General features: G+C 42.5%; 1 protein-coding gene across 1 annotated transcript in view; it reads right to left on the bottom strand.

Annotated features, from left to right (window-relative positions):
- Positions 1–17,992, bottom strand: part of RPIA (ribose 5-phosphate isomerase A) — a 30,578-nt gene extending 12,586 nt beyond the window's left edge. The window contains exons 1-3 of the mRNA XM_041756725.1: positions 16,940–17,992; positions 9,196–9,256; positions 7,689–7,744 (exon numbers count right to left, since the gene is read on the bottom strand). Coding sequence (XP_041612659.1) covers positions 7,689–7,744; positions 9,196–9,256; positions 16,940–17,224 — 402 coding nt within the window. The 5' untranslated portion in view covers positions 17,225–17,992. The remainder of the gene's footprint in view (positions 1–7,688; positions 7,745–9,195; positions 9,257–16,939) is intronic.
- Between the last annotated feature and the right edge of the window lie 9,458 nt (positions 17,993–27,450).

The raw sequence follows: 27,450 nt of genomic DNA, 5'->3' as shown, positions 1-27,450 counted from the left end.
CTGTATCCATGTCATAGTCTATAATATGCAGAGGTATCAAAGGGTGGAAAACTTTCTTTCAAAGGCATGTCTTAAAAATATTTTCTGCTTAAAATGAAAAGCACCCAAGATTAAAAATCAGAAAATCTCAGCTCTAATCATAAACCAGCCACATGACCCTTGGCAACTTTTCTTGTCTATAAAAAGATGGGGATGGATGAAATGAACAATGCCAATATTCAAATCCAAAATTGTAAGATTCTAAGAAAAAACTACAAAGAGCCTGGAATTTGCAATATATAGGCCTTCCTAGGATCCTAATTCGAACAAACTATAAAAAATACTTTTAGGGACGTCTGGGTGGCTCAGTGGTTGAGTGTCTACCTTAGGCTTAGGTCATGGTCCCAGGGTCCTGGGATCAAGTCCCGCATCAGGCTCCCCACAGGGAGCCTGCTTGTCCCTCTGCCTGTGACTCTGCCTCCTTCTCTGTGTCTCTCATGAATAAATAAATACTACCCAAAAAAAGTACTTTTAAAGGATAAGATAATAGGAGAAATTTAAACTATGGGTTTATGTTACCAAAGATTATTGTTAAATTTTTTGCTATTACTGAGATGTTTAAAAGCCTCCCTAATTTTCAAAGAGACATAATGAAATACATATAATGAAATTATGACTGGGATTTGTTTCAAAATAACCACGGTAGTGGAGAATGGTGTATAGATGAAAACAAAACTGGCCATGAATCGGTGATTTTTTAAACTGGGCAATAAGTACATAAAAGTTCATTATGTTGTTCTTTATCCTTTCCGAAATGTGAAATTTTCCATATAAAAAACTAAAATAAAATGTTGACTGAAAATAGCAAATGTTTTTTAAACCACAATTTTGTTCTTGTTAAAGAGAAATATATAATGAAAGGAGAAAACAATAAAAATGGTATTGCAGAATTACTTCTCAGTTCCTAGATTTCTCTAAAAGTAGTACTGGAGAAATCATCCTAATTCCAGACCCTGAAGCTATAAAAACAATGGGAATGTCTAGAAGGCACCTCCAAGATGATCATCCCCACTGCTTGTTATTCATGCCTTTAGATAATCCACATCCACAAAGTCCCAGGATTGGTCTGTGTGACCAATGGTACACAGAAGAGGTGATACAAGATACTTCTGAGATTAGTTTATAAAGAAAGCCATGGCATATGTAAGGGTGGCATACTGTAGCAAGATCCTTCCATCCTACTCTCCCTCTTCCCTCTGACCCCTCTCTTATCTAACACATACTAGAGGAAACCAGCTGTCACATCCTAGAGACACCGACAGAGCCCTCTACCAAACAGCCTGTGAAGAACTAAGGCCTGCAACACTAATGTGACTGAGCTTGGAATGGATCCTTGAACCACAGTTGAGTCTTGAGATGACCACAGCCCTGGCCAACAGCTTCACTATAATCTCAGGAGAGACTGGAAGCCAGAACCACCCAGCTAAAACACTACAGATTCCTGGCCCTTGGAAACTATGAGATAATAAATGTTTGTTGTTTTAAGCTGCTAAATTTGGGCCAATTTGTTCCATAGCAACAGATATTGAATACAGATGGTATTAGAAAACTGATACAGGGTGCCTGGGTGGCTCAGTCAGTTGGGCGTCCAGCTCTTAGTTTCAGCTCAGGTCATGACCTGGGACTGAGCCCCCAGTGGGGCTTCCCACTCAGCAGGGCATCTGCTTCTCTCCCTCTCTCTCTTTCTGCCCCTTCCCCAACTCGCCTGTGTGTTCTCTCAAATAAATACTTTTTTTAAAAAGAAAAATGATACAAATTGTACATAACTTAATGTGATAATCTATCACACAAATAAAACTATGTGATTGATGTTTACTATGATTTCCTATTTTATGTTCTTTAAAAACAATACTAAACTGCACTTGGATTTATTACATAAAAACTGGATGTCAGGATTGGAAGAAAAAATCCTGTGTAAATAGATCGTTTTCATTTAACATTTCCTAAGTTCAGGGTTGCCTGGGTGGCTCAGCGGTTAAGCATCTGCCTTCGGCTCAGGTCATGATCCTGGCATCCAGGATGGAGTCCCACATCGGGCTCCTTGCAGGCAGCCTGCTTCTCCCTCTGCCTGTGTCTCTGCCTCTCTCTGTGTGTCTCTCATGAATAAATAAGTAAGTAAATCTTTAAAAAAAAAATTTCTTAAGTTCAAAGACTGCCTGCATTATGGACAATGTTACTGTCTCATGAGGATGTCTTCTTTGTCCAACTAGCCTGTAATCAGAGTATGAGAGAGCACATTTTACATACTCTTGTTACCATACAGCAGTTAGTGTCATTTGAGCCAGCAGTTGGGTAAATAACCAATTGTTCTGAGTTCATTCTAGGAGTCACCTAGTGCAAATCCTGTTTTAAGGAAGAAATGGATGCCCAAAGAAGTCACAGTGGTAAGTTAGGGACAGGGTGAAGACCAGAAATAGTCTCTTGCCTTCTTGTCCTGTCTAGGGACTAAAAAGGGAATTAGAAGAAAAGGAAAACAGAGGGAATAGTGAAACAGCAGGAAGCAGCGAAGACAGGCCCATTTGTAAACAGAACTGAAGTCATCTTATACAATAACATGTCATTAACGATGACAATTTTAAAAGGAGTTCTTTGACATCTTGGCATTCCTCCAGTACCTGAAATGGACTGCCTTCTCCCATTCCCCAGCCCTGCATGTCCAACTCAAATGTCATCCTCTCCAGGAAGCCCTCCCCAATTCCCTGGGCAACGCACAGGCTCTCCTTCCTCTAAAAAGCACACTAACTCCACTTTTCTACCATATATTTGTCAATAATGACACACAGAAATGGAGCATTAATTCATCCAACACACACATACAGAATGCCTAAGAGCCAGACACACACTGGATGCTAGATGTGGTGACTAACACCTCCCATGTAGAGGAGCCTCATAGCCCTATAACAGTAAGTACAGCCTCAACGATCACTATGCCCAACTGAACTCTGCCTCCTCACCAGACCAGCAGCTACCCATTGCAGTTCCTGTCCAGAGTCTGGCACATGAAGAGCCCAGTAGATAAGCGCTGTCTATTTTGTATGGCTGGGAGGCCCTGCCCCAACTTCTGCAAGCCCTGGAATTCTCAACTTCCCAGATAATAAGCAATAACACAAGGACAGCATCTGCCCTTGCTCTAAACAGGCTGCATCTCCATCTACAACATGGAGAACCCTGTACATTGACCTCAAGACCCATCAGGGTAGGACCCTTTAACCTCCTCCCATCTGTGTCCTACAACTTTCCCTTCTCCTCAGCTTTGACTAGACTCCTCAACTTGGACAGGACCCCTGTGAGTGGTCCTGCACACACAGAGAAGCCCGAGTCACAAGTGGCATGAGCATTATCCTTCCTGTTATGGGCTGACCTATTCCCCTGGAGGGGAGAAAAAAAAAAAAACAGGTCGGAGTCCTAATCACCCCCAGGAACTTCAGAATGTGAGGTAGAGATAAGGCTTCACAGATGTAATCAAGGTAAAACAAAGTCATTAGGCTGAGCCCTAATCCAATATCACTGGTGTCCCTAAAAGGGGAAACCTGGATACAGACAGGTGAACACAGGGAGAACACCATGCAAACATGAAAACAAAGATCAGGATGATGCACCTACAAGCCAAGTAATGCCAAAAACAGACAGGAAACCATCAGGAAATAGAAGAAAGGCACCCCATAGGTTGTCCCTCTTGATCTCAGACTCCTTGATTTTGGACTGCTAGCCTTCAGAATCAACAGACAATACATTTCTGGTCTTTAGGTCACACCCAGTTTGTGGTACCTTGTTATGGCAGTCCTAAGAAACCAATATGCTAACTTCAACACAACAGCCCAATTGTGGGGGTACTGACCCAACACTGGCTCAGTCAGCACAAATGCAGCCACAGGTGCTCAACCAAGATTAGCATCTGCTGGGTACCAGATACTCTGAGCTCACAAGTTAGGGATCTCCTGGGGGCATAGAGCAGACACCCCTATCTGCCTCTTCTAGCTCTAGAAAAGTTCAGGGAGCAATAAAGCTAATGACTAGCTTGTGCTTTTAGAAAAAAGACAGGAACCAGTGCCTTGTCACTGCAATCCCACAAATGGGCTCCCAGAAGCCTCTAGTGACTACGGACAGTGGCATGTGGCAGAGACCAGCAGTTCTGTTATTCATAAATTTCACAATAAAATCTGAGAGTCTGTATTTTCCCTTCTATCATCTAATTGAGGTGCACTGAAGGCTGATGCAAAAAATAAACACTGTTTTTGGCTCAGACCAGATCTGGCTTTTAAATACGTTTTTCTATTGTCCTCTTTCAAAAACTTTTAACTTTAAAGGAAAAATCTACCAAAAAATCCTTTAAATCCCTATAGGTTTATTTGTTCAGAAAGTAGAACATAAAAAAATTTAACTTTTTCAATCATTTCAGGAGATTGCATCTGGCTGAACTTTTTTTTTTAATTTTTTATTTATTTATGATAGTCACACAGAGAGAGAGAGAGAGAGGTAGAGACACAGGCAGAGGGAGAAGCAGGCTCCATGCACCAGGAGCCTGACGTGGGATTCGATTCCGGGTCTCCAGGATCGTGCCCTGGGCCAAAGGCAGGCGCCAAACCGCTGCGCCACCCAGGGATCCCCATCTGGCTGAACTTAATGCAAAATAAGTTTGGGTATGAAGGGAAAAAAGCTAAACAGTAACTCTGAACAAGTGAATTTTTAAAAGCCCTGTGAATTGTGAATGATTCCACTGAATCTACTGAAACTGGCCAGCATTTTCCAGTCTAAGTACATTGTCATCACTTACCACCATAAAATATAGGTGGGTAAGGTGGATGTTATTTTTAAAACACAGAATTAAACCTCCAATTAAAGATAGCAATTTGAAAACCTCTCTTTGGCTCAGCTTTTTCCCAAAACCTCTCTAAAACTGTAATAAAGGAAATTTTCTAAAACACAAAGAAAAAGAGGAGAAAACCATACCAAACTTTTAAAAGCAGGACCACTTGTAAACAATGGTAACTAGCAAAAATGAAAAAGACAAATCCTAAGGCAGTACTGCAAGAAGCTAAGAAACAACCAAATATCACAGAAAGAAACTCCCAAAAGGTTCAGGGCTGCATGGTACTGCAACCTTCAGGAAGCAGATAGTGGGAGTAAAAGAGGGAATACTGGCTCAAAGGGTATGAAGAACCTGCTGTACCTCTCTCCACTACTCCCAAAGCAGCATGTTTATTCTCTGGAGAAGGTCAAAGAGCAGGACTCAAGACTGGCTACAGGCACAGCTGAAGACAAGATTACTCTATCAGCGAGCTCTTACTGCACAGCAGCTACCCCAAAACTCAGAGGCTTAAAAGAGTGAATATTGAACAGGCATTTCCCCAAAGATATCCAGACAGCTAAGAGACACAAGAAAGATGTTTAACATCACTCATCATCAAAGATATTGCAAAATATTGGAGATACTTCTTTCCCAACTATCACAGGTATTTCACTAAAAACTCAAAGCAAGATTATATCCAGAATAATGACAGATGTCTTCTAGCCCTTTTCACCTACTTGGATCCCAGAACACAGGCAGCCAGGCATACTCCTCCAAAGGGGTGCTGACCAGACTTCTCTCAGATATCTGAGCAGCCAGAAGAAAGACAAATAATCTGACATCAGGAGTTCCCCAACATGAGGGCCTAGCAGATGAGCCTGAAACAAAGACCACTTTCATCCTATGAGCTAATTTCTAATCAGCTTCTTAGTCTACCAGTCTTCAAAATGAGCAGATAGCTAAAGAAGGCCAGAATAAGAAATGACCAAGGCAACCAAACAACACTTTGACTGTGTTTGGTTGGTTTGTCAAAGCTCTGAATTATATGCAAAAAAGAGTAAATTTTGAATTATATGCAAAAAAGAGTATATAAATTATAATTCCAACAAACTTAAAAAAAAAAACCTTTGAGAAAACAGATATTTAAGAAGAAAATCTTACAACAAAAACAAAATTATCATTAATAACTTCATGGAGATAAGGGAAAGCTGAACTCATTAAACAAATTAAAAAAAAAAAAAACCTCTCAGACAATAAAAGAAGATTTTATTTGAAATTAAACGAAAGAGTAAAATAGGCTCCATAGAAGGCTTAGAAAAGACAAAGCTAAAAGGTAATAGGACATAATAAGCCACAAGCACCAAGGATACACAACAAGCATCCTAGAAAGACCAGAAAAAAACAGAAGCAAGAAAATTAAAGCAATAATGGAAAAAAAACTCACCCAAATCAAAGAGTGTGAATCTGCAAAATGAAATGTCCCAGCAAGTGCTTAGCAGAGTGGATAAAAAACAAACCCACAGTAAGACACAGTATGGTGAAATTTCAGAATACTGGACATGAAGAAAAGATAATATAAGAGTATAAAGGTGCAGAGAGAGAAAAAAAAAAATAGGTTTCAGGGGCACCTGGGTAGCTCAGTGGGTTAAGTAGTGCACTTGATCTCAGGTCTTGACCTCAGCATTGAGTTCAATCCCCACACTGGGGCTTTAAAAACAAATAAATAAAATTTTAAAAAATGGTTTCACACAAAGAACCAAGAATAGAATGTCATCAAGCTCCTCAACAGCAAAGTGAAAATCAGAAGATAACAGAGACAATAAAGAAATGCCTTTAAAATTCCTCAGAAATGACTTTACATGTAATTCTCTAAGTCATAAAACCAACTTCAAGAAAGAGTAGAATAAAGACATTTTCAGACTTCCAAATGCCCACAATTTGCATACCACACACCTGGATAGCTACCTAAAGGATGTGCTTCAACAAAACTGAAGGAAACAAAGCAAAAAGTTAGGGAGGGGTGAGTGAGGAAAAACAGGACCAAGAAACAGGACAATCCAAAAAAGAAGAGAAAGTTCCTGATTGCAAAGGGGAACTCCAAGACAACAGCCAAGTGCAACTGCCACAGCATTCCCAATCCCAATGACCCAGAGACTTGGCCAAGATGAAATGGGTGCAGTGGAATACCCAGAAAGAAGTATCTGAAAGAAGTGAGAGTTTCCCATCTGGGTAAGAGAGTCTGGGGTGGAATTAGTAAGGAGTGTATAGACAACCAAGCAAGTAAAAAAAAAAACAAAGGCAACACTTACTTTCAGGGAAACGAAATTAATGGGCAGGTAAGAAGGAGTAATCACAGTATACTACATGGCTCGGCCATAGTCTGCTGATCACAATTCTGCACACACTGAGTAACGCCTCACCAAAAGGTGACTATACTGGAACGTTGGGAGAGAGGGCCGTGTGTGAACTGGGAAAGCAAGGATGTAAAAATTAAGCAAACACCCATCTTCCATTCATTCATCCATTCAGTAGAGAATTATCCCCAAGTTGAAAAAAAAAAAATTTTCTTAAGTAGCAAGAAAAGCATGCAGTTTCCAGATATTGGAGCAAATGTCCAACCAGGAAAGAGTTTTAAAACTTCATATACTATACTGTGTCTAACACACAGAATACACTGAAATATTGCATCCAAAGCCACACTTGTGAAGAGCAATCCTCAGTAAATCAGCTGCTTTCCTGCTCCTGGCTCTCTCACCTAAAACAACTCTGGTGCACAACCCAAAGCCACACCTCCATGTCCTCAGGGACCCAGGAGATTCAGCAGCAAGTGCCAAGATGCAGAATGGAAAGCAAGACCTACCTGGAAGGAGGTGGGAATGCAGACAAGGTTCAGATTCTCTTGTTTCACTCTTTCAGCTGTAGAGACAAAAGACTTGTTGGTGGCTTTTCACTCTCCTCACTTTACGTTTCTTGTCACATGCACATTTGCTCAATCCAAGAGAAAAGGAAAGATTTATCCCCCACTGACAGCTGCTTTTTTTTTTTTTTTTTTTTGACAGCTGCCTTTTATTCTGGGTCCCCGGCCTTGGTGAAAATGCTGGCAAACAAACATGGAGTACACAGGACAGGGACACTAGATAGCTCAAGGCATAAATACTAACTGCAACAAGAGCAGTGTCATGTTTGCTACTATAACATACCTGGCAGTGTTCAAAGACCTTTGTACATGTAAACTCTTTTAATCTTAACAACCCAAAGGTAAGTTGCTGTTATTATACCCATTTTACAGATAAGGAAACTGAGACACAGATTCCAGTCACCAGGTAGTTACATGGCTAATAGGTGGCAGAGCTGAGCTATGATCCCCCAGTCTAGCTCCAGTCTTAACTATTTCCTTATAATGCCTTTCACAGAAAAAGAGTACTTTACTTTTACATTTAGTAAAAAATATAATCATGTGTAGGCCCCAAAGGGTGGTTAAACAAGGTTTACTTATTCATTTTGGTTTTGTACTTTGCTGGGGGGGGGGGGGGGGGGGGTCTTAAGGAAATAACTATCTTATTAAAATGTTAAGTCTTTTTAATCATTAGGTCTGCATCATGGGAGGTTCAGAAGGCACTACTATGAAACCCACAGCAATCCCTGTGCCCTAAAATCCTCCACACCCTCACTGCTAAGGGAGAAAGGTATGCAACACTAAAGCCCAGGTTAAGCCAGTGAGAAGAATTCCAGAAGCCCTCACGCCAGCACCATAAACACTCTTTTAAAGACACAGTGTTCCTGGACTTTGTCTCCTGAGCACTGCCCCTTGGCACCTAGAAGCAATCAGCAGTCAGGCAAGCCTCTCCTCTGAGCTTTGTTTTAACAAACAAAGCAGGGTAGTAAAACCTGTTGAGCAGCCATAGGGACTGATAATTCCTGAACCTTTCCTAAGCTCAGAGACACCCTAATCAGAACGGAAGTCAGCACCTGCAAGAACCAGCCACCAACTTCAGATGCCTCAAATCCACACCAGGGTCACGGACAGGGCAAGCCTGCTCTGAGCTCAATCTGTCTATCTGAGATGACCTGAGGAACCCAAAGGCTTTAGAAAGCTTGCCTCAGGGCCCCCGGGGTCCCACATAGGACCACTGATGAGAATTAAAATACTGTTGAGACCTCATCTTAAATCAGCTCCCACCCTCCAAATGAGCAGAGTACAAAAAGTCAGGCATCCCCTAATGTTGGTTGAAGAAGCCAAAAATACCCCTCAGAGATGAGCAGAGTTGGGCAGGTGCCAAATCTGTGCCCCCATCTCCTCCCCCTCCTCTCCATCCCCACTCCCACCACCCCACACAAAACATCCAGTAGACAGACCAAGGGCATACCTATTCGCTGCACAGCATGAACAATTGTAGAGCCACTTCCAATTCCTAGTACTTGGTTATTCTGCCAAAAAAAAAGAGAGAGAGAGAGAAACCCAAAACTCATTAATACTGTATTTTACTCCCTCTTTAGCCCCCTTTCTGGATCAATTCACCAACATCAGTACAAAGTAGGTACTGTGCCCATTTTATAGAAACATAAGCACTGAACAGACCATTTCAGAGCTGTCCTTTATCCTAGTGCCCAAGGTGATTTATCAGCAGCACCCTCCTCCCTTTATGTCTGACCGTAGTATCACCATTTCCTCCTGTTAAAAAGATAAACTGAGGCACATTAAAAATTTTACGTTTATTTGAGCAAATTGGGCAGTATCCAATCTAGCAGACAGAAAGGAGCTCTAAGGAACTATAAAAAATGAGAAAACTTTTATAGCCAGAGGAAGTATGAACAAGGAAGTCATAGCAGGCAGAAAAGCAGACTGGTTATTGCCATGTTACTTTTCTTCAGGGGATGGCAGGGGCCTCTCAGGCAGACTACCTAACTAATGCTGATCAGACAATTTCTGACTAATTTAACATTCCATTTCTGGGAGAGTTGAAACAGTAATTAAGTCTCCTCTTAGTGACGTGAGCTTAGCACAAGTGACTCAATTTGGGGCCTGTTGTCTTGTTTATAACAAAAGAAAATCTCACTATGATAGGCTTCCCCTTGCCAAATGAGTTTTTAATCAGCTGCTGGAACTCTAAGAAATTTGACATGAAATATTTCAGCATGCTGAACTTCCCGAAGTTGCTTATTCAAAGTGAGGTTGTGTAGGCGGGTAACTGATATTGTTAAATTATTAAAAAAAAAAAAAAATCATGAAACTGTTACAATCTGTTCACAGGGAAAACCCAAGAACCATAAATTCATATGCAGTCAGGAAATGTTCAAATGAATTTACAAGATCTTTGGAGTAATCTGTTGAATCTCATAAAACAATTAATTTGCATTTCAATTGACAGAAACTATTTGCATTAAGAGTGTTCTACAAATTCAAGTCTCTCTCTAGGATTGTAAATAGACTACTGGAGGCTAAAATACACAAAACACCTGCAGGAAGCAGCACTCCAATGAAAGGATATCCAAGAATCTCTTTTCTTCATTTCCAAGTCTTAAATGTTTCCTTCTAGGGCCGAATACTTCTTTAAAGTGGGGAGGCACACCTGAGTGGCTCAGTGGGTTAAGCATCAGACTCAGCTCAGGTCATGATCTCAGGGTCCTGCTCAACAGGAGTCTGCTTCTCCCCCACCCATCCCCATTCATGCAGATGCACACTCTCTCTCAAATAAATAAATAAATAAATAAATAAATAAATAAATAAATAAATAAATAAATCTTGGGACACCTGGGTGCCTCGGCACTTGAGTGTCTGCCTTCGGCTCAGGGCATGATCCTGGAGTCTGGGATCAAGTCCCACACTGGGCTCCCTGAGATGAGCCTGCTTCTCCCTCTGCCTATGTCTCTGACTCTCTCTGTGTGTCTCTTATGAATAAAGAAATAAATCTTTAAAATAAATAAATAGATAGATGGATAGATACATAGATACATAGATAATAAATAAATAAATAATCTTTAAAGTGGGGATAACTGGTTCCTGAGGTCACAAGAGGTTGTGGTAAGATCTGACTCATATTAACATTTATAAATCTTCTTGGTAGGTGCTGAATTAAATAGTAGCTGCTGCTTTGGTTTTTAGCTCTTTTGCCTTAGACTGGCAGGCAGGAAGTTGCTTAGGAACTGAGTGAGCTCCACATTAGTTCCTAATTGTACTACCCTGACACTTTTGCTGTTTGTGGTCTAACTGACTTTGGCGGTTCCTAGTCTGCTCTTAGGGACTTTCCCCCTTTCTTAAAATGGCAGGCTCAGTAGTGTGATGCCTGCTTCTTGACCTTTGTACTCATAAATACTCCCTTACACATTTCCCTACTGCGGATAAAGACTATTTCTCATAATCCTAACTAAGCCTCACCCTCTTCCCATATTCTGAGGCAGGCTTTTGCAAAATGGGGACCTTCTGACATCAACTGGTCAGATGCTAATGTGGTCTGGTATTTCAAACCTTCTGCCATTCCCCTGAGACAGGGAAAGTGAAGAGACTCCATGAAAAAAAAAACACTGCTTTTTTTTCATGATTCTATTCTTGCTAGGACCTGCACCGCCACCCTAAACATACCTTATGGTACAGATAACATATCTCGTATAAAGTCAAGGAGTTAATATCTTTAGAGTCTTCCAGAACAACAGATAACATCTAAGGAGTGACTGGGCGGGGTCATCACGAAGGGTTTTCCAAGACCACAGACTCCAGACAAGGCCCTGGCTCCAGGGCATAAGTGACTTAGAGAGGACACCTGAACACTCAACCTTGTTTTGACCAGTTCCTGGACGCCTGAGAGGCACATACACTGAGGCCACTGCCCTCAATTAAAAACCCCAGCCTCCAAGCAAAGACAAGACTTTCTCCTTTCCTTACTGAATCTCCAGACACTAGTCTGCCATACTCTATCACTCATGGTATTCAAACTCTGCTCTTACTTCCTACCAGCTCAAATTTGGCTTTGATCCTGTGTGAAGCCAAGGACCCTCTTGGCTGGTCCTATGGTACCCCCCTCTGGTTCCCTGGAGCTGGCCAGACTGCACCGCCATAAAGAAAAGGTAACTTAAAAAAAAATTAATTTAAATTCAATTTGCCAACATATTTGATTTGCCATCAAATGCCCTCCTTAGTGCCCATCACTCCCCTCCCCCTCCCCTTCTGCAACCCTTTGTTTCCCAGAGTTTTCGGTTTCTCATGGTTTGTCTTCTAATTGAAAAGGTAACTTTCAATGTTACTTCAGGCTCTCCACCTTCTGCTGATTTCAGGGAGGCTCTAGATGGTGGGCTTGATGTCCCCGAGGTCTCCCTGTGATACCACCAGCCTGACAGTGCCTGTGGTCAGTCCCTTGTCTTCTAGATATTAAACTTATGTGAAAAGTCATTGAAGCTAGAAAACTCTGCTTTTCACTCTTAAGGTGTACCTAGGCTCTGTGTTTTTTGTGGGGCTCTTCCTTTCTGACTGCCCCTGGGGTTGGCCAGTACTCACCTACAGACCATTTTTGTAAAGCCAGCTTAAACTGCACACTGTAAGGCAAATCTTTTGCCTGATACAAAACAGGAAGTGTTAAAAAAAAAAAAAAAAAGTCCCAACATGGAGTCACTTAGGCTAAGCCCCAGGTCACCAAACCAAGACATGACTTAATTAGATTTTTGGCTGCTCCCAAAATGAAATCTTAAGCCATTAAGACTTGTCCAATCAGCACTAGCTAGGTTATCTGCCTGAGAGACCCCTGCCGTCCCCTATAAAGAAAGTTGTAATAACCAACCTGCTTTCATGCCTAGTACAACTTCTTAGTGCCTGCCCCTTCTGGCTATAAGTCTTTCATTTTGTACAGCTCCTTGGCACTCCGCTCTGTGGGCTAGGTTGGATGCTGCCTGATTCATGAATCACTGAATAAAGCCAATAGATCTTTAAAATTTACTCAGTGGAATTTTGTTTTTTAATATTTTGTAGGAGGAAGAAAAGTCCTGGAGGCAACTTGGGACAAACCCAGAGCTACAGCCAACACCCCTCACTTCCCAGAGGACAAAGGCCACAGGGTATCCAATGCCAGCCCCTGGGCCCGTATCTTCTATGGTCCTTCTCAAAGACTACATCTCAAACTATGAAAGATTAGAAAAAAATGACCAAATGTGGAGGGAGCTACAAAAAATAAATCAAATGCTAATATTCCAGCAACTAAAGCACTTCTAACTGGGCCTCCCCTACCTACAGGGGTGAAGACCCCATCAGCCTCTGTTTGAAAGCTGATGGAAATCACTTTGACTAGCTCATAGTTCCCTAGTCACCAAAAATACCAAGGAGCCTCAGAGCAGAACTTGTTCTAGGTCAGAATTCCATCTTCAGTGATGCTCTCAAGAAGTCAATGCATCTAGTCATCATTTAGCTACCTGGGCAGACCTCTACAGCAAGGCCTTCCACACAAGTGAATGATATGTCAAAATGTTCAAAACAGCTGAATATCTGAATATGTAAACATCTTCAAGTAATGAGAAAATTACTTAATTTACCATTGCCTACGTAGGCTCAACCTGACTCTCACACCTGACCTGAAGCCCAGAGCTCTAGCTCTATAGTAATCCAACTGCCAGAATCCTCTTTATCAACACTCATGTCACTCACAAGCTCCCAGCAGGCAGGAAGCACACAGATGAACTTTGGTGAGTCAGACAGGCTCGATGCGAGGCTCTTTCCTTGGCTTCTGGAGGAGGCCAGGAAATTGCAGGGACCTGCCAGGCCCAAAGCTCTTTACCCATAAGGGCCTCCTACCTTGGAGTCAAATGACTGGCCCAGGAATCAGTGTCCTCGCCAAAACAAAACAGAGATAGCCAAAGGCTGCCTGTGAGGTGGCCCAATAGTAGACAGCTGCCAAACAAGCTCTGCTGGAGAAGCAGGCCCCTTCTGATGGGTAATACTAAATCACATGTCATACATGCAACACTGGAACTTCACTCACTGTGTTGAGGTTAACTTGGAAATACTACTTCTGCTGATCAACTGGAGTCACTAGTCACCAACCTCTTCAAGCTAAGCCAGTCAAAAAACAAAGCCAGGGACGCCAGGGTGGCTCAGTGGTTGGGCGCCTGCCTTTGGCACAGGTCACGATCCCAGGATCAGGGATTGAGTACCTCCCTAACCAGGCTCCCTGCAGGGGAGCCTGCTTCTCCCTCTGCCTGTGTCTCTGCCTCTGTCTGTGTCTCTCAGTAATAAATAAATAAATCTTTAAAAAAAAAGAAAAAAGAAAAAAACAAAGCCAGGCTCCAAAGAGAACAAAGGGAGCTACAGACCTTCAGGAGAACATGGCCCTGCATGGTAACCCATCCTGGGTGGCTATACTCCCAGAGATAGGCAGATCTGAGTTCAGAGCGGCTACCCAAAGGATTTAGCTTTTGTAAATCACCAAATTTTCCATCCATCCAGATGTAGAAGTGGTCACCACAATGGAACACCAATGGGCGAGGGAACTGGAAACCCTACAGTCCAGAGAGTCTAAGGAAAGGGCCACCAATAACCCCATATTTGTGTCCACATTCCACACAACTCAACAAACATTTACCAGGCAGCCCCCGTGTGACCAACACTGGGTGAAGATAAGGTTAACCATCCACTAAGAGCTTACTGTTTAGGGGAACAGGAGAGATAAACATACAGATGACTAGTACCTAAGAAACCATTAAACTTCTAAGAGGTATAAAGGGCTACAAAATCGAAGACATCTTCCCCAACTTAGGAAGCTAAGGAAAAACTAAAAGGAGGAAAGAGTCTTTGAATCAAATCCTAAAGGACACATATGATTTTAACCAGCAAGGTCAGAGGACAAGAAAGAACATTCTAAGTAGAGTTTAGTTATATTAAAACGCACGCTATATGCCAGTATATATTTTCCAATGTTCTGGTACATGGAGGAAAAAGGATTATAGAAAGAAACAAGACTGGGCTTCAAGAGAAAAATCACAGTCTGTCATCTGTGTGTCCTCTCTATCTGATTCAGTACCTGGCTCATAACAGATACTTTAGTTATGCTATGCCAATATTAGGATGAGACCACCTGAGGGCCACTATGACAAGAACAGATGAGCCCTTCAGAAGATGACAGTGCATGATGTGGGAGGTTGGCAGAGGCGACAGGATAAAGGCAACTGTAATCTTCTGGCCAAGGGAGAGTCTCAACTAGGAAAGGTGATAGGTCAAAGGGAAGGGTCAGCTCTAACAACATGCCAAAAGTAGAACCAATGGAACCCCACACATGGCCATCTCAATAAACTTATACGAGTAAACAATTTCAAGACACAAAGTACTAGAGGAAAACATGGCTTAGATGGAGCAAAAGACACGCCCCCCCCCCAAAAAAAAAGGGCATCCAGCTAAGGCACATGACTATGATAATTAGGCACATGACTATGTTTAATTCATATATAGATCTGAATTAATTATCCTGTTTACAAAGTATCCAGGCCCTGATTTTCTTTCTCTCTGCAGCCACATTTCTGGCCACCACACCAATTTCCTGACACACATTAGGCCCTCAAATACCTGATAAATGGATGAAATGAATACATCAACATTTAGGAGCAGAAAATAGAAAATTCAGGTAATGTTAGCATCTCAGGAAGAAGTTTGGTAGGGAAAGTAGGTGCAACTGAGATTGGAGTGAGGTGCCTCCAAAAGGCTAAAGAAGATCTCTCCGTGATCGCCTGGTAATTTCACAGAATAATGTGGCTGGAATCCAGTGTTTTGTAGCTCTAGCCTGAGGTGGGGGTTTGCAGATTTTTATGTAAGCAAAATACATTATAAAGAGAAAGTCACCAAGACTTACAACACTAAATATTAACGTAACCAGGTTAACAGGGATACTAAGATATGAGACTTCTCTAGCTGTACAGATTTCGTTCACCCATCTATTAATCATTCCCTTTATACAGGCATTTTAAAAATTTCAGGTTACTGTCCCAATTTAATAGCAGAGACACTGAATCCTAATAGTAGAGCCAGACTACACATTCTGCATTGTCTCTGCGAATTCCCATAGAAAACTCCACTACTAACCAGACTTGGAACAAACTACACCAAAAACAGAGCAGCTAGGGAACTGGTGGAAGGGTACTGGAACAGGAGTCACTCCGTTTGGGTTCCGGAGGATCCTCTGCCATTCCTGCTACAGCACATGCTGACCCACAGGTTGTCACACTGGGTCCCTCCCACTTGGTCAAGCTACGGAAGATCAAACATCATTATATGCGAAGTAACTCTGTACACCGAAGCATTAACAAATGTAAAGAACTATCATGAGAGGAGAAAGGGAATCTGAAACCACTTTCTAAGAAACAGAAGAGACAAAAGGCCAACAAAGCCAAGGAAACTCCACCAAAGGGCAGAGATACTCCACTTGGCTCCACGGAAGTACCGTAATTAAGATAATTAACTTGACAGATGACAATAAATCCACTCAGGTTAAGAGACTCCACAGAATAGCACCACACCCAACACGACCTCGCGGGTAACAGCTAAACTTTGTGCCCTAACCTTAAAGAATAGCTTTTTTTTTTTCTCTCTCCAGAATTCATGGGTCCACCCAGCCCGTCAAAGGCAGGAGGTTTAAAGCCCAGGTCTCCCCTCTTTGGCTGTCTCCTTCACTGGCGAGCACACTCAGCACCGGGCGCGAGATAAACCTCCTTGTTGTGAAATTTCAAAGCGATTTTCAAACCAGCTCTCCACCAGCTTCCCTGCGTAGTAAAGAGAAGTGAGGCTCTCTTGGCAGCCCCGGAACTCACCATTTTCCATTTGTTAGTAAAGAAGCCCCACGGCAAATCCCCTCCAGCGCCACTCCAAGCACATCAGGCACCACCAGACGCCACTTTGCAAAGTGTTACCCGGCCGGATAAGGAGTCCTTTAGAAAGCTCAACTTTTGGGGAGACTCGCCCCCCCCCCATCGATCTCACATCTAAAAGACGTTTAAGAAGCAAGGAGAAGGGGAGCCCTAAACCCGGGTGCAGGGAACACCCTCTCCCCTCTCACGCAGCCCTCGCCCTGGCTCCAGCAGCAGCCGGAGCGCGCAACACGAGCCCATCGCGCCGAGCACGGAAGCCCCACGCCGGGAGCCACTCACCCTCACGTGGTTCTCCACCGCCGCGCGCCCCGCCAGCTTCTTGGCCTCCTCCGCCTTGGACATCGTAGAGGGGGCCGGGCAGGCCCTGCTGGCGTCTCCGCCGTAGGTACCTGTGTTGACGATGCCGGCGCGGGTCCCGGACTGCGCGCGCCCAGGAGGCTGCACGTGCGAACCCAGGACGGCCCAGCTGTTCCCGCCTCCGCCAGAGGCCGCACCCCCGGCCCGCCCGGGCAGCGGGGCCAGGACCCGCCCGTAGAGGGTGCTGAAGGGCCCGGGGCGCTGCATCCCGACGCCTAGCTCCAGCCTCCGCCGCGGGCCCGCCCCCGGCTCGTCCGGAAGTCTGGTGACTGACGCACACGGTCCGCGCCAGCTACTGCTGGGGTCCTTGCTGGGAAGTGTAGTTCTATGGCTTCGGCAGTCCAGACCCACGCACCAGCCTGGACTACCAGTCCCACAATGCTGAGCGACTGGGACGCAAATAGCCCCCGACGGGCTTGCGCGCGCTGGGGCCGAGATCGGAATCTAGTTGTGACACTTAGCAGAGATGTGTTTACGCTGCCCTTGCGTGGGTCCCGGGGATATTTGTCTGCCCTCGCCACCGAGAAGGGAATGGGAGCTGATCTTGTCGTTTTTCTTACCAGTAAGAAAGTGGCCGTGGACAAGTCCTGAGGCCAGTCGCTGTTCTGGTAGACGTCGCCCCCTTTTGAGAGTGACTTTTCTAGACACTCCCCAGCGAAACGCACATGCGGTTTGGCAGGCTTGTTATTGGACAGGGAACAGCTCCGGTGCAGCTGCCCCCTGCTGGAAAATCAACATTCGAGAGACAAGTGATGGGGGGGAAAAAAGAAACGTTGCTTTATTCAGAAAGCCAGCAACCTGGGACGGTGATAGACTACGTCTCAAAGGTGGTCTTCCCCGATCAGGCGAAGCCGGAGTGTTTTAAAGTGGAAGACATTAAAAGAGGGAGGGGGACTATATGCAGAGAAGCGGGTGCCCCGGCAGCTAGTCGTATGTGGACATAACCCTAGAAGGACTTGCTGGCGTCAGTGGTAGTGTTTTCGAATGTAGACAGGCCTTATCTTCTGGACCTTCATTCCTCAAGGCCAGTGGTCTGCAAATCTCAAGGAAAAGAAGGTGGTTTTGCTATAGACCAAGGGACTTTGGTCAGCAAGCAAGGGCCTTCATTCCTCAAGGCCAGTGGTCTGCAAATCTCGAGGAAAAGAAGATGGTTTTGCTATAGACCCAGGAACTTCGGTCAGCAAGCAAGGAGCGCATAAGCATGAAACAAGTTAACCCTAGATGATGGGAGTGCTGTTACATGCTGAAATCTTATCATCAGAACTGAAGCCCCAGGACTACAAGTTTAGAACTGCGAGCCTTAGAGGTTGTTCTACATCAGACAGTTTGGGATGGCTTACTATCCCACGATGGAGTCTGGACCCATACATACATACAAGTATGCCTGCAGAGCCCTGGCAATCCTTGCTGACTAATGAACGGTTTCAGAACAGGAGTCCCCAAAATGTGCCAATTTGTCATGTGGCCTATGTTAAGCTGAAAGCAATCTAGACCCTGAGGACTCAAGAGAAACTTTTGTTCCTCCTTCGACTGCCTAGAGGTATCTAAATTGAGTGTCTTTCTTAGATTAAGACTCATTACCAATGAAAAATTTTATCTGACATCTGTATAGCAGAGGGAACATCTAATTACCCAACATCTGCTCTCTGCCCCCTTATTGCCTGTGCATTGCCCTTCTCCCCTTTGAAGCCCAAAGCATTTATCCTATTCCTTAGCTCAGGATGGAGATAATATATATGGTGAGAGAGAGAGAGAGACTATATATAGTCTCAGTATACACCAAGAATTTGTCTCTGTGAAACCTTGAGCAACATCAGTCTGATTTACCAGGTACCTAGCCCCCAAAGAAGGGATAGGTTTGTATCTCACTTCAAGAAGGAGGCAAGAAATGAAGAAAATAACCTGTTCTGCTACCTCAGTATATAAATGAGTTCTCCAGAAAAAACAGAGGGCCCCTTTCTAAAATGGACTGTACCTTTTAGCCAGAGACATCACAGCTGGTTTCCTCACCTCATTCAGGTCTCTGCTCTGTGCTCTTCCCTTTATGCTTAATAAATTACCCCTGCCCCAATTCTCAGCCCCCAAGTCCCCACCTCATGCCCATCATATCGTCCTATTATGCTTGAACATCATCATGTTAAGTAATCTTATTTATTGCCTGTATTTCCCCGTTCTGGAATAGAAACAGAAAACTTGCCTCTCTTGTTCACTAATGTGTGCCTGAATTCACAGAATGAATGAATACAGGGTACTAGCCCGGTTTGGCTCCTCCTTCTCCTCATTCTCCAACTCCCCACCCTCATCTCCACTCCACCTCAGGCATGGTACAGAATAATTTCCCTCTTTATTAGCTTACAAGCAGTTTTAGGAGTTTAAGAAATAGTTTTACTAAGATCAATGATAAAACAATAGACCAACATAATTCCATCTCACGTGTTTTTCCTGTAACTCTGGGGCTGTTGGCAAGTATGAAGCACACCGCAGACATTGGACGCTCTGCAAAGCATTCCTGATGTTTTTTACACTAACTGTTTCCTTGCTGAGATCCCTGGCTCAAGGCAGCCAGAGCTTAGGGGGATGGACTTCTGGTAGAGGCTGCTGGGCCTGGTGTCGCCATGCATGGGCAGAGTGCAAGGAGGAGAGGAACAAACATGAGGTCAACTACATTTGCCACCGCTCCCCGCAAACTAGAAAAGCAGGATACATTTTGAACACCATTTAAGTGGCCTGACATAAAGTTCTACTAATGAGAAAAGAAGGTGCAGGAAACAAGCATTGTTTTCATTATCACAGGGAGGATAAAAACAAAACAAGTTGCTAACTTTCTCAGCATGTTTTTCTTAGGTTGGTTAAGTCCAGGCTCTCCCAGGGTTCAATTTTCTTTCTAAATTATAATCTAAATATTTATTGGGTTTGTGACTCAGACATTTTGATTATAATATTATAATACACTTTATTTTTTAAAGCAGTTTTACATTCATAGCAAAATTGAACAGAAGTTACAGAGATTTCATGTATACTCCCTGCCCCCACACATGCATAGCTTCCCCCATTATCAAACATCCCCCACCAGAGTGATACATTTATTACAGTCGATGAACCTAACATTTACTTATCACCCAGAGTCCACAGTTTGTATTATACATCGCCCTTGGTGTTAGACATTCTATGGATTTCAAAAATGTATAATAACATGTATCCACCACTGAAGTATCATCATACAGAGTAGTTTCACTGCCCTAAAAATCCTCTCTGCTCTGCCTGTTCATCCTTTCCTCCCCCTTAATCCCTGGAAACCACTGATCTTTTTACTGTCTCTATAGTTGTGCCTTTTTCAGAATATCAGATAGTTGGAATCATACGCTATGTAGCCTTTTCAGATTGGCTTCTTTCACTTAATAGTATGCATTTAAGTTTCCTCCATGCCTTTCCATGATTTGATAGCTCACTACTTTTTAACAGTGAATAATATTCCATTGTCTGGATGTACCCCAGTTTATTTATCCATTTGCTCCCAGGACATCTTATTTGCTTCCAGTTTTTGACAATTATGAATAAAGCTGCCATAAACAGTGTGTGGGTTTTTGTGTGGATATATTTTCAGCTCCTTTGGGTACACCAATGAGTATAATTACTGGATCATATGGTAAGAGGAGATTTCGTTTTGTAAGAAATTGCCAAACTGTCTTCCAAAGTGGCTGTACCATTTTGCATTCCCATCAACAATAAAAGATAATTTCTTGTTACTCCATATCCTTGCCTGTATTTGGTATTGTCAGTGTTCTGGATTTAGACCCTTCTAATTGGTGTATAATGGTATCTCATGGGCAGCCTGGGTGGCTCAGCGGTTTGGTGCTGCCTGCAGCCTGGGGTGTAATCCTGGAGACCCAGGATTGAGTCCCTCATTGGGCTCCCTGCATGGAGCCTGCTTCTCCCTCTGTCTGTGTCTCTGCCTCTCTCTGTATGTGTCTATGAATAAACAAATAAAATCTTTTAAAAAAATAAAAAAATAAAAAAATAAAAAATAAATGTTATCTCATGGTTGTTTTAATTTGCATTTCCCTATTGACATATGATGACATGTCTTTTATCGCAATATCTTTTCATATGCTTATTTGTCATCTTTAGATCTTTAGTGAGGTATCTGTTAAGGTATTTGGCCAATTTCTAAATCAGATTGCTTGTGTTCTTATTGTTGAGTTTTAAGAGTTCTTTATATTTTTATACAACAGTTTTTTTTATCTGATACGTCTTTTGCATATATGTTTTTGCAGTCTGTGGCTTGTCTCCTATTTCTCTTGACAATGTCTTTCACAGAGCAGAACATTTTAATTTTAATGAAATCCAGCTTATCAATTTTTTCTTTCATGGATCATGCTCTTGATGCTGCATTTAAAGAATCATTGTCAAAGCCACAGGCCTCTGAATTTTCTTTTGTTATCTCCTAGCTTTATAGTTTTGCATTTTACATTTAAGTATATGGCCCATTTTGAGTTAAATTTTGTGAAGGGTATAAGCTCTGTGTCTAGATTAATTTTTGCATTTTCCAGAACCATCTGTAACAACTTCCCTTATAGCTCAGGTCCCAAGAAATCTCTGTGTACTCTCCTGGTTAACAGGAGACCTTTCAGCTATTGGACAACAAAAGCTATGATCAGTCTTCTCAAAAGCTCAAACCTTTCACTCTTCAGTAATGGAACATAGCTGGTTGATTTAAACAAGCATTTCCTACTTTTTGTGCATTTCCTATTATTCCTTGTATGTTGAGGTTGTCCCCTTATATATTCACCTTGGACCAAAAATATAAGTAGTGCTGCACCTTACATAGTTTATGAATGCCTTTTATTTTTATCCCAAAAGTCTTTGAAATAAATACACTTATCCCAAAGTCACACTATCCAGAAAGGAGAGAAGTCACCACCTGTTCTTTGAAATTATGCTCAACTGCCTAGACTGGATCATGCAATATGCACCAAATAAAACAGCTACCAGCAATGTAAGGTGGCCCAAATTCGCTAGGACCCTACAAAATTTAACACAAATGTTTTGCTATTATCAATTTTCCCCTCTCCTTAAAGAAATCTCCCCTCCTTTGTTCCCACAGAGAACATACCTTTTCTCTCCCTTTTTCTTCTCAATCTATTCAGCCTAAACGGAAGGTGTCAATTCGGTTGTTTCATATATTCATTCAACAAATATTTATGGAGCATTTACTACTACTGGGTGCTGCTTAGACACCAGGAATATAGCAATGGGCCACACAGACAAATACATATTGTTCTGAAGCTCCGTGGAAGTCCAGGGTCCTGCCTCCATTACTGAAACCAGAGCGTTTTCCAATTGAAGTGCTCTCATTCCCTTAGCTCCTCAAAGACAGGTGATGCTATTAACAGAGAATTCTTTAAAGTAATAAAATAAAATAATTTTAAAAGGTAAAGTAGCTTAAAATGGGTTAAAAACGAATGCATTGTTTGTTGTCAGGAAGGAAAAAATTGGTGAGGTATTACAACCAGTTTAAAGGAAAAGTAAAAAAAAAAAAAATCACAAACTTATATGGAGTTGGGATATTTAACTGAACATGCCAATGGGGGCAAAGCAAATATATTCCACAATGGGACAGGGACATCAATTGAATTCCTGCTGGACAGAATAGACTTTGCATGACTATAGAGAAGGACAAGCAGATAGTTGACAAGAATGACTTTGAATTGTTGTTAGTTATCTATAGCCTGCAGTTTGCTATTGCAAAGTAGCTTTCTTAGAATCAGATAACCTGGAGGAGTGTCCTCTACAGTCTAGACAATGCAGAGTTTCTCACAGATATACACACAAAATTTTCCCTACAATGCCAATGTCAAGGCTCCCATGGATGCTATCTGTCTAAAACTACAGGGAATTGGCACAGGATTTCTCAGACTCAGCACTATGGACATTTTGAACCACACAATTCTTTGTTGTAAAGAACAGCAGCATCCCTGGCCTTTGTTCACTAGATGCCAGTAGCACTCCCACATCCCGCAGTTGTGACCAACCGTGTCTCCAGACATTCCTACCCTCTAAGCAAAAGCCCTCAGCTTTACTGTGGTTAGACCAATTTAGAGAATATACTCATTCAGAACCAATAGGGGCAGATGTGAGAGGTGGGGAGCGTTTTGTTTAGTTTCAGCTTCAAATTCTTTAGAAGCTACAGTCACCTTGTCCCAAGGCCTGTGAGAAGGAAAGGTGTAATAAAAATTAGGGTACTGTTACTGGGTAGGAAAAAGAAATGGACACTGGGAAGTTGAAAAGGGAAATGGCCACTTGTGAATGGGAGAACCAGGACTATCAATCTTTTGCTTTGTATCTACTATGTTCATCCATATTGTATTTGTGGTTCAAACTAGACTGTTCCAAATTCCTTCTTGAAACAGGTAGAGTTATAAATACATTAAACAATCAATACAATATTAAAATGAGTTGTCATCTACTCTTTACACAACCACCCTCTGCTAATGTCAGGACACAGTCCGTGAATGAGCAATATGGTAAAGGAAAAAATAGCTGAAATTAAAATATTTTTGTAGGCAACTTCCATTCTAGATATTTTACACAAAACAAGGGAAAGTTGATCCACAATGCTATCTTACTGAAATATTATCATAACCAACACCAGATCATTGGACACGTCTCTATTTCCCTGCAGATGATATATTCAGGCAACCAACAAACAGAACCATTGTAATGAATGAATAAACAAATTCCAAGACAGGGTTTTAGGAACAGTCTCTTCTTTCACCGTATCCAACTCATCACTTTCTACTCACATGTCCTATCTCTCTTGTAACTGTCAGACCAAGACCAAGATCCTGTTTTTATGTCCAACAGTCCTGCCCCGGTCCAGGCATTTGTCAATTCTACATTACCACAGCAACTTCATAACTTCTCTCCCTTTCCCCAGTTTCAACTCCCTTCCATAACCATCAGAACAATTTTTTAAAAACCAAATCTGATCACGTTATCCCTGCCTAAATCTTACAGTGGCCCCTCATTGTGTTCAGGATAAGCCAAACTTCCTAACAAGATATGCAGGGGCTTTCTGTGAGTGGACCCTTGTCTTTTCCTTAAGCATTCTCCTCCCTCACTAGCACCCTCAGTGACCAAGCACCAATCAGAGCCAGCCAGCAAGGTTTCCCCAGGGCACCATGTTCTGTCATGGCTTCATGCCTCTGCAAGACCTGGTGCTTCTGCCTACAGTGTCCTCTCCACAACCCTGCTATCCCCCCAGCCTTCACTGTCATCTGACTAACTCCTGCCTCATCCTCTAAGATCCAGCTCAGGCCTCACTTACTGAACAAACTTAGCCCATCTCTCCTTTTCACACTGATACACAGTATATGCCTATGCCTACTTTTGCCCACTAGAGGGCAAGCTCCTTGATTCAGAGCCTGGAGCCTACCTTTCTTTCTTTTTTTTTAAGATTTATTTATTCATGAGAGATGGGGCAGGAGGCAGAGACACAGGCAGCGGGAGAAGCAGGCTCCTTGCAGGGAACCCAATGAGGGACTCCATCCGGATCCCCTTACTGTACTTGCAGTTCAAACTAGACTGATCCCACTAGATCACACCCTGAGTGGAAGGCAGATGCTCAACCGCTGAGCCACCCAGGCCTCCCTGGAGCCTACCTTTCTTACGCCAGTATCCTTAGGGCTTTACACTGGCACCAGTTAGACACTCAGTAGGTAGTTATTGGAGGGGTGAATGGATGGATGGATGGATGACAAATGGACAAAATTAAACACGTTAAAATTTCAGTACAACCCAGAAATTGCTTATAGCTTACCAAAATGTGATTTAACATATATAAGGTATATGACTAACATATAGCATCATACATAAATATATAATGTAATGGAAAGAAAAAAAAGAATTGAGCTAAAAGAACTAATACTTCATTCTGTCTTTGTACTCACTGGTAAAGACTGCCTGCATATCTTGACTCCTGACTCCTTTCTACACACTCCAACATCCTGGTCTGTGGTCACATCTCCTACTGCTCACTCTGATTTGCTGCTTCCCTTTTGTTAGAAGCCTTGTGGATATACCTGGCCCACATGGATGATCCAGGATAATCATCCCCCTCTCAAGAACCTTAACTTAATCACATCTATAAAAATTCCTCTTGCCATATAAAGTAATATCACAGGTTCCAGTTATTAGGATTTGGATCTCCTTGAGGGGCCACTAGTCAGCCTACCACAAATAACCCTAAGCAAAACAACAACAACAACAAAAATACAAAAACAAAACCCTCAATCTAACCCTCACACTTTGTACAAAAAAATTAATTCACAATGGCTCATAGATTTAAATGTAAAATATACAAGTAAAATTTTTCAGAAGATCACTAAAAGGAAAATCCCTTTCTCCTCTCTGCTCCACAACTACTCTCCATACCTTACTTATGACAACAGATGTGTTCCACACCCTGACCAGTTCTCTGATTATATGCAGACACCAACGGGGTGTCCTATAATATAACTCAGTTCTGACCTGATCTACTTGGCGTAAGCACAAGTAGAAAGGGAAAGGCACAGTCCCACAAAACAGCCCTCACTTCAGTGCCAATCACAAGTCCCTGACTATCACCTGGGCTTCTTACTAACTGGCTATCAGTCAGAGGTTCCCACAATCCCCTCTTTGGGTCCAATAATATGCTAGAACAGCTCACAGAACTCATGAAATCAGTTTATTATAAAGGACAAAATCAGCAAGTTAAAATTTCAGTACAATGTTAGTACAATTTTTTCAGTACAATACGATTTAGGAACAGCCAGATGGAAGAGATACATCATAGGGTAAGGTATGTGGGAAAGGGCTTGGAGCTTCCATGTCCTCTCAAGAGGCACCACTCTCTCAGCACTTGCACCAACCTAGAAGCTCTCCAAACCCCTTATTTTAGGGATTTTTATGAAGTCTTCATTACACAGGCATGATTAATTAAATCACTGGCCATTAGTGTTTAAACTCAGTCTCCAAAAGGGAAACCCTCGCACACTATTGGTGGGAATGCAAGCTGGTATGGCCACTCTGAAAAACAGTATAGAGGTTCCTCAAAAAGTTGAAAATAGAGCTACCCTATCACACAGCAATTGCACTACTGGGTATTTACCCCAAAGATACAAATGTAGTGATCCAAAGGGGCACCTTCGGAATCCCAATGTGTATAGCATCAATGTCCACAACAGCCAAGCTATGGAAAGAGCCCAGATGTCCATTGACAGATGAACGGATAAAGATGTGGTATATATGGAATACTACTCCCATCAAAAGAATGAAATCTGGGACGCCTGGGTGGCTCAGCGTTGAGCATCTGCCTTCATTCAGCTCAGGGGGTGATCCTGGGATCGAGGATAGAGTCCCACATAGGGTTTCCTGGGGGAGCCTGCTTCTCCCTCTGCCTGTGTCTCTGCCTTTCTCTCTCTCTCTCTCTCTCTCTCTCTCTGTGCCTCTCATGAATAAATAAATAAACCTTTAAAAAGAATGAAATCTTGCCATTTGCAATGATGTGAATGGAGCTAAAGGATATTATGCTAAATGAAATAAGTCAGTCAGAGAAAGACAATTATCATATGATTTCACTTATATGTGGAATTTAAGAAACAAAACAGAGGATCATAGGGGAAGAGAGGAAAAATAAAACAAGATGAAATCAGAGAGGGAGACAAACCATAAGAGACTCTTAATCATAAGAAACAAACTGAGGGTTGCTGGAGGAGAGAGATGTGGGGGTAGGGGGTAACTGTGTGATGGACATGAAGGGGGTAACTGTGTGATGGACATGAAGGGGGTAACTGTGTGATGGACATGAAGGAGGGCACGTGATGTAATAGGCACTGGTGAAGACTGATGAATCACTGACCTCTACCTCTGAAACCAATAATGCATTATATGTTAATTAATTGAATTAAATAAATTAAAAAATAATAATAATTAAACTCAATCTCCAGCCCCTCTCCCCTCCCCGGGGTGAGAGTGGGGCTGAAAGTTCCAACCCTCTAATCACAGGATTGGTTCCCTGGCAACCAGCTTCAATCCCCACCTCAGCCCCCCACCTCAGCCTCACCCTTCCTCCCCACCCCCACTATTTTTAGGGGCTTTCTAAAAGTCACTTCATTAACCTGACCTCCGGTGTGAATGAAAAGGGATTGTAAATGAATAACACAAGATACTTCTTTCACCTTTATATTCTCCAGCTATTTCAGGAGCTGGGAACAAAAACTAAATATTATAACAAAAGATGCTCTGATTGCTCTTTATCACTTAGGAAATTACAAGGGTTTTAGGAGTTGTGTGCCAATGGATAAAGGCCAAAGTTTATTTCCTATTATATCACAATACTACAATTACATAGGAGAACATTTTCAGAACCCAGGACTTGGTGAAGAATTCTTACA

This window comes from Vulpes lagopus, chromosome 5, assembly GCF_018345385.1.
Source record: "Vulpes lagopus strain Blue_001 chromosome 5, ASM1834538v1, whole genome shotgun sequence".
NCBI classification, from domain to species: Eukaryota; Metazoa; Chordata; class Mammalia; order Carnivora; family Canidae; genus Vulpes; species Vulpes lagopus.
This window is presented reverse-complemented; position numbering and strand designations above follow the sequence as displayed.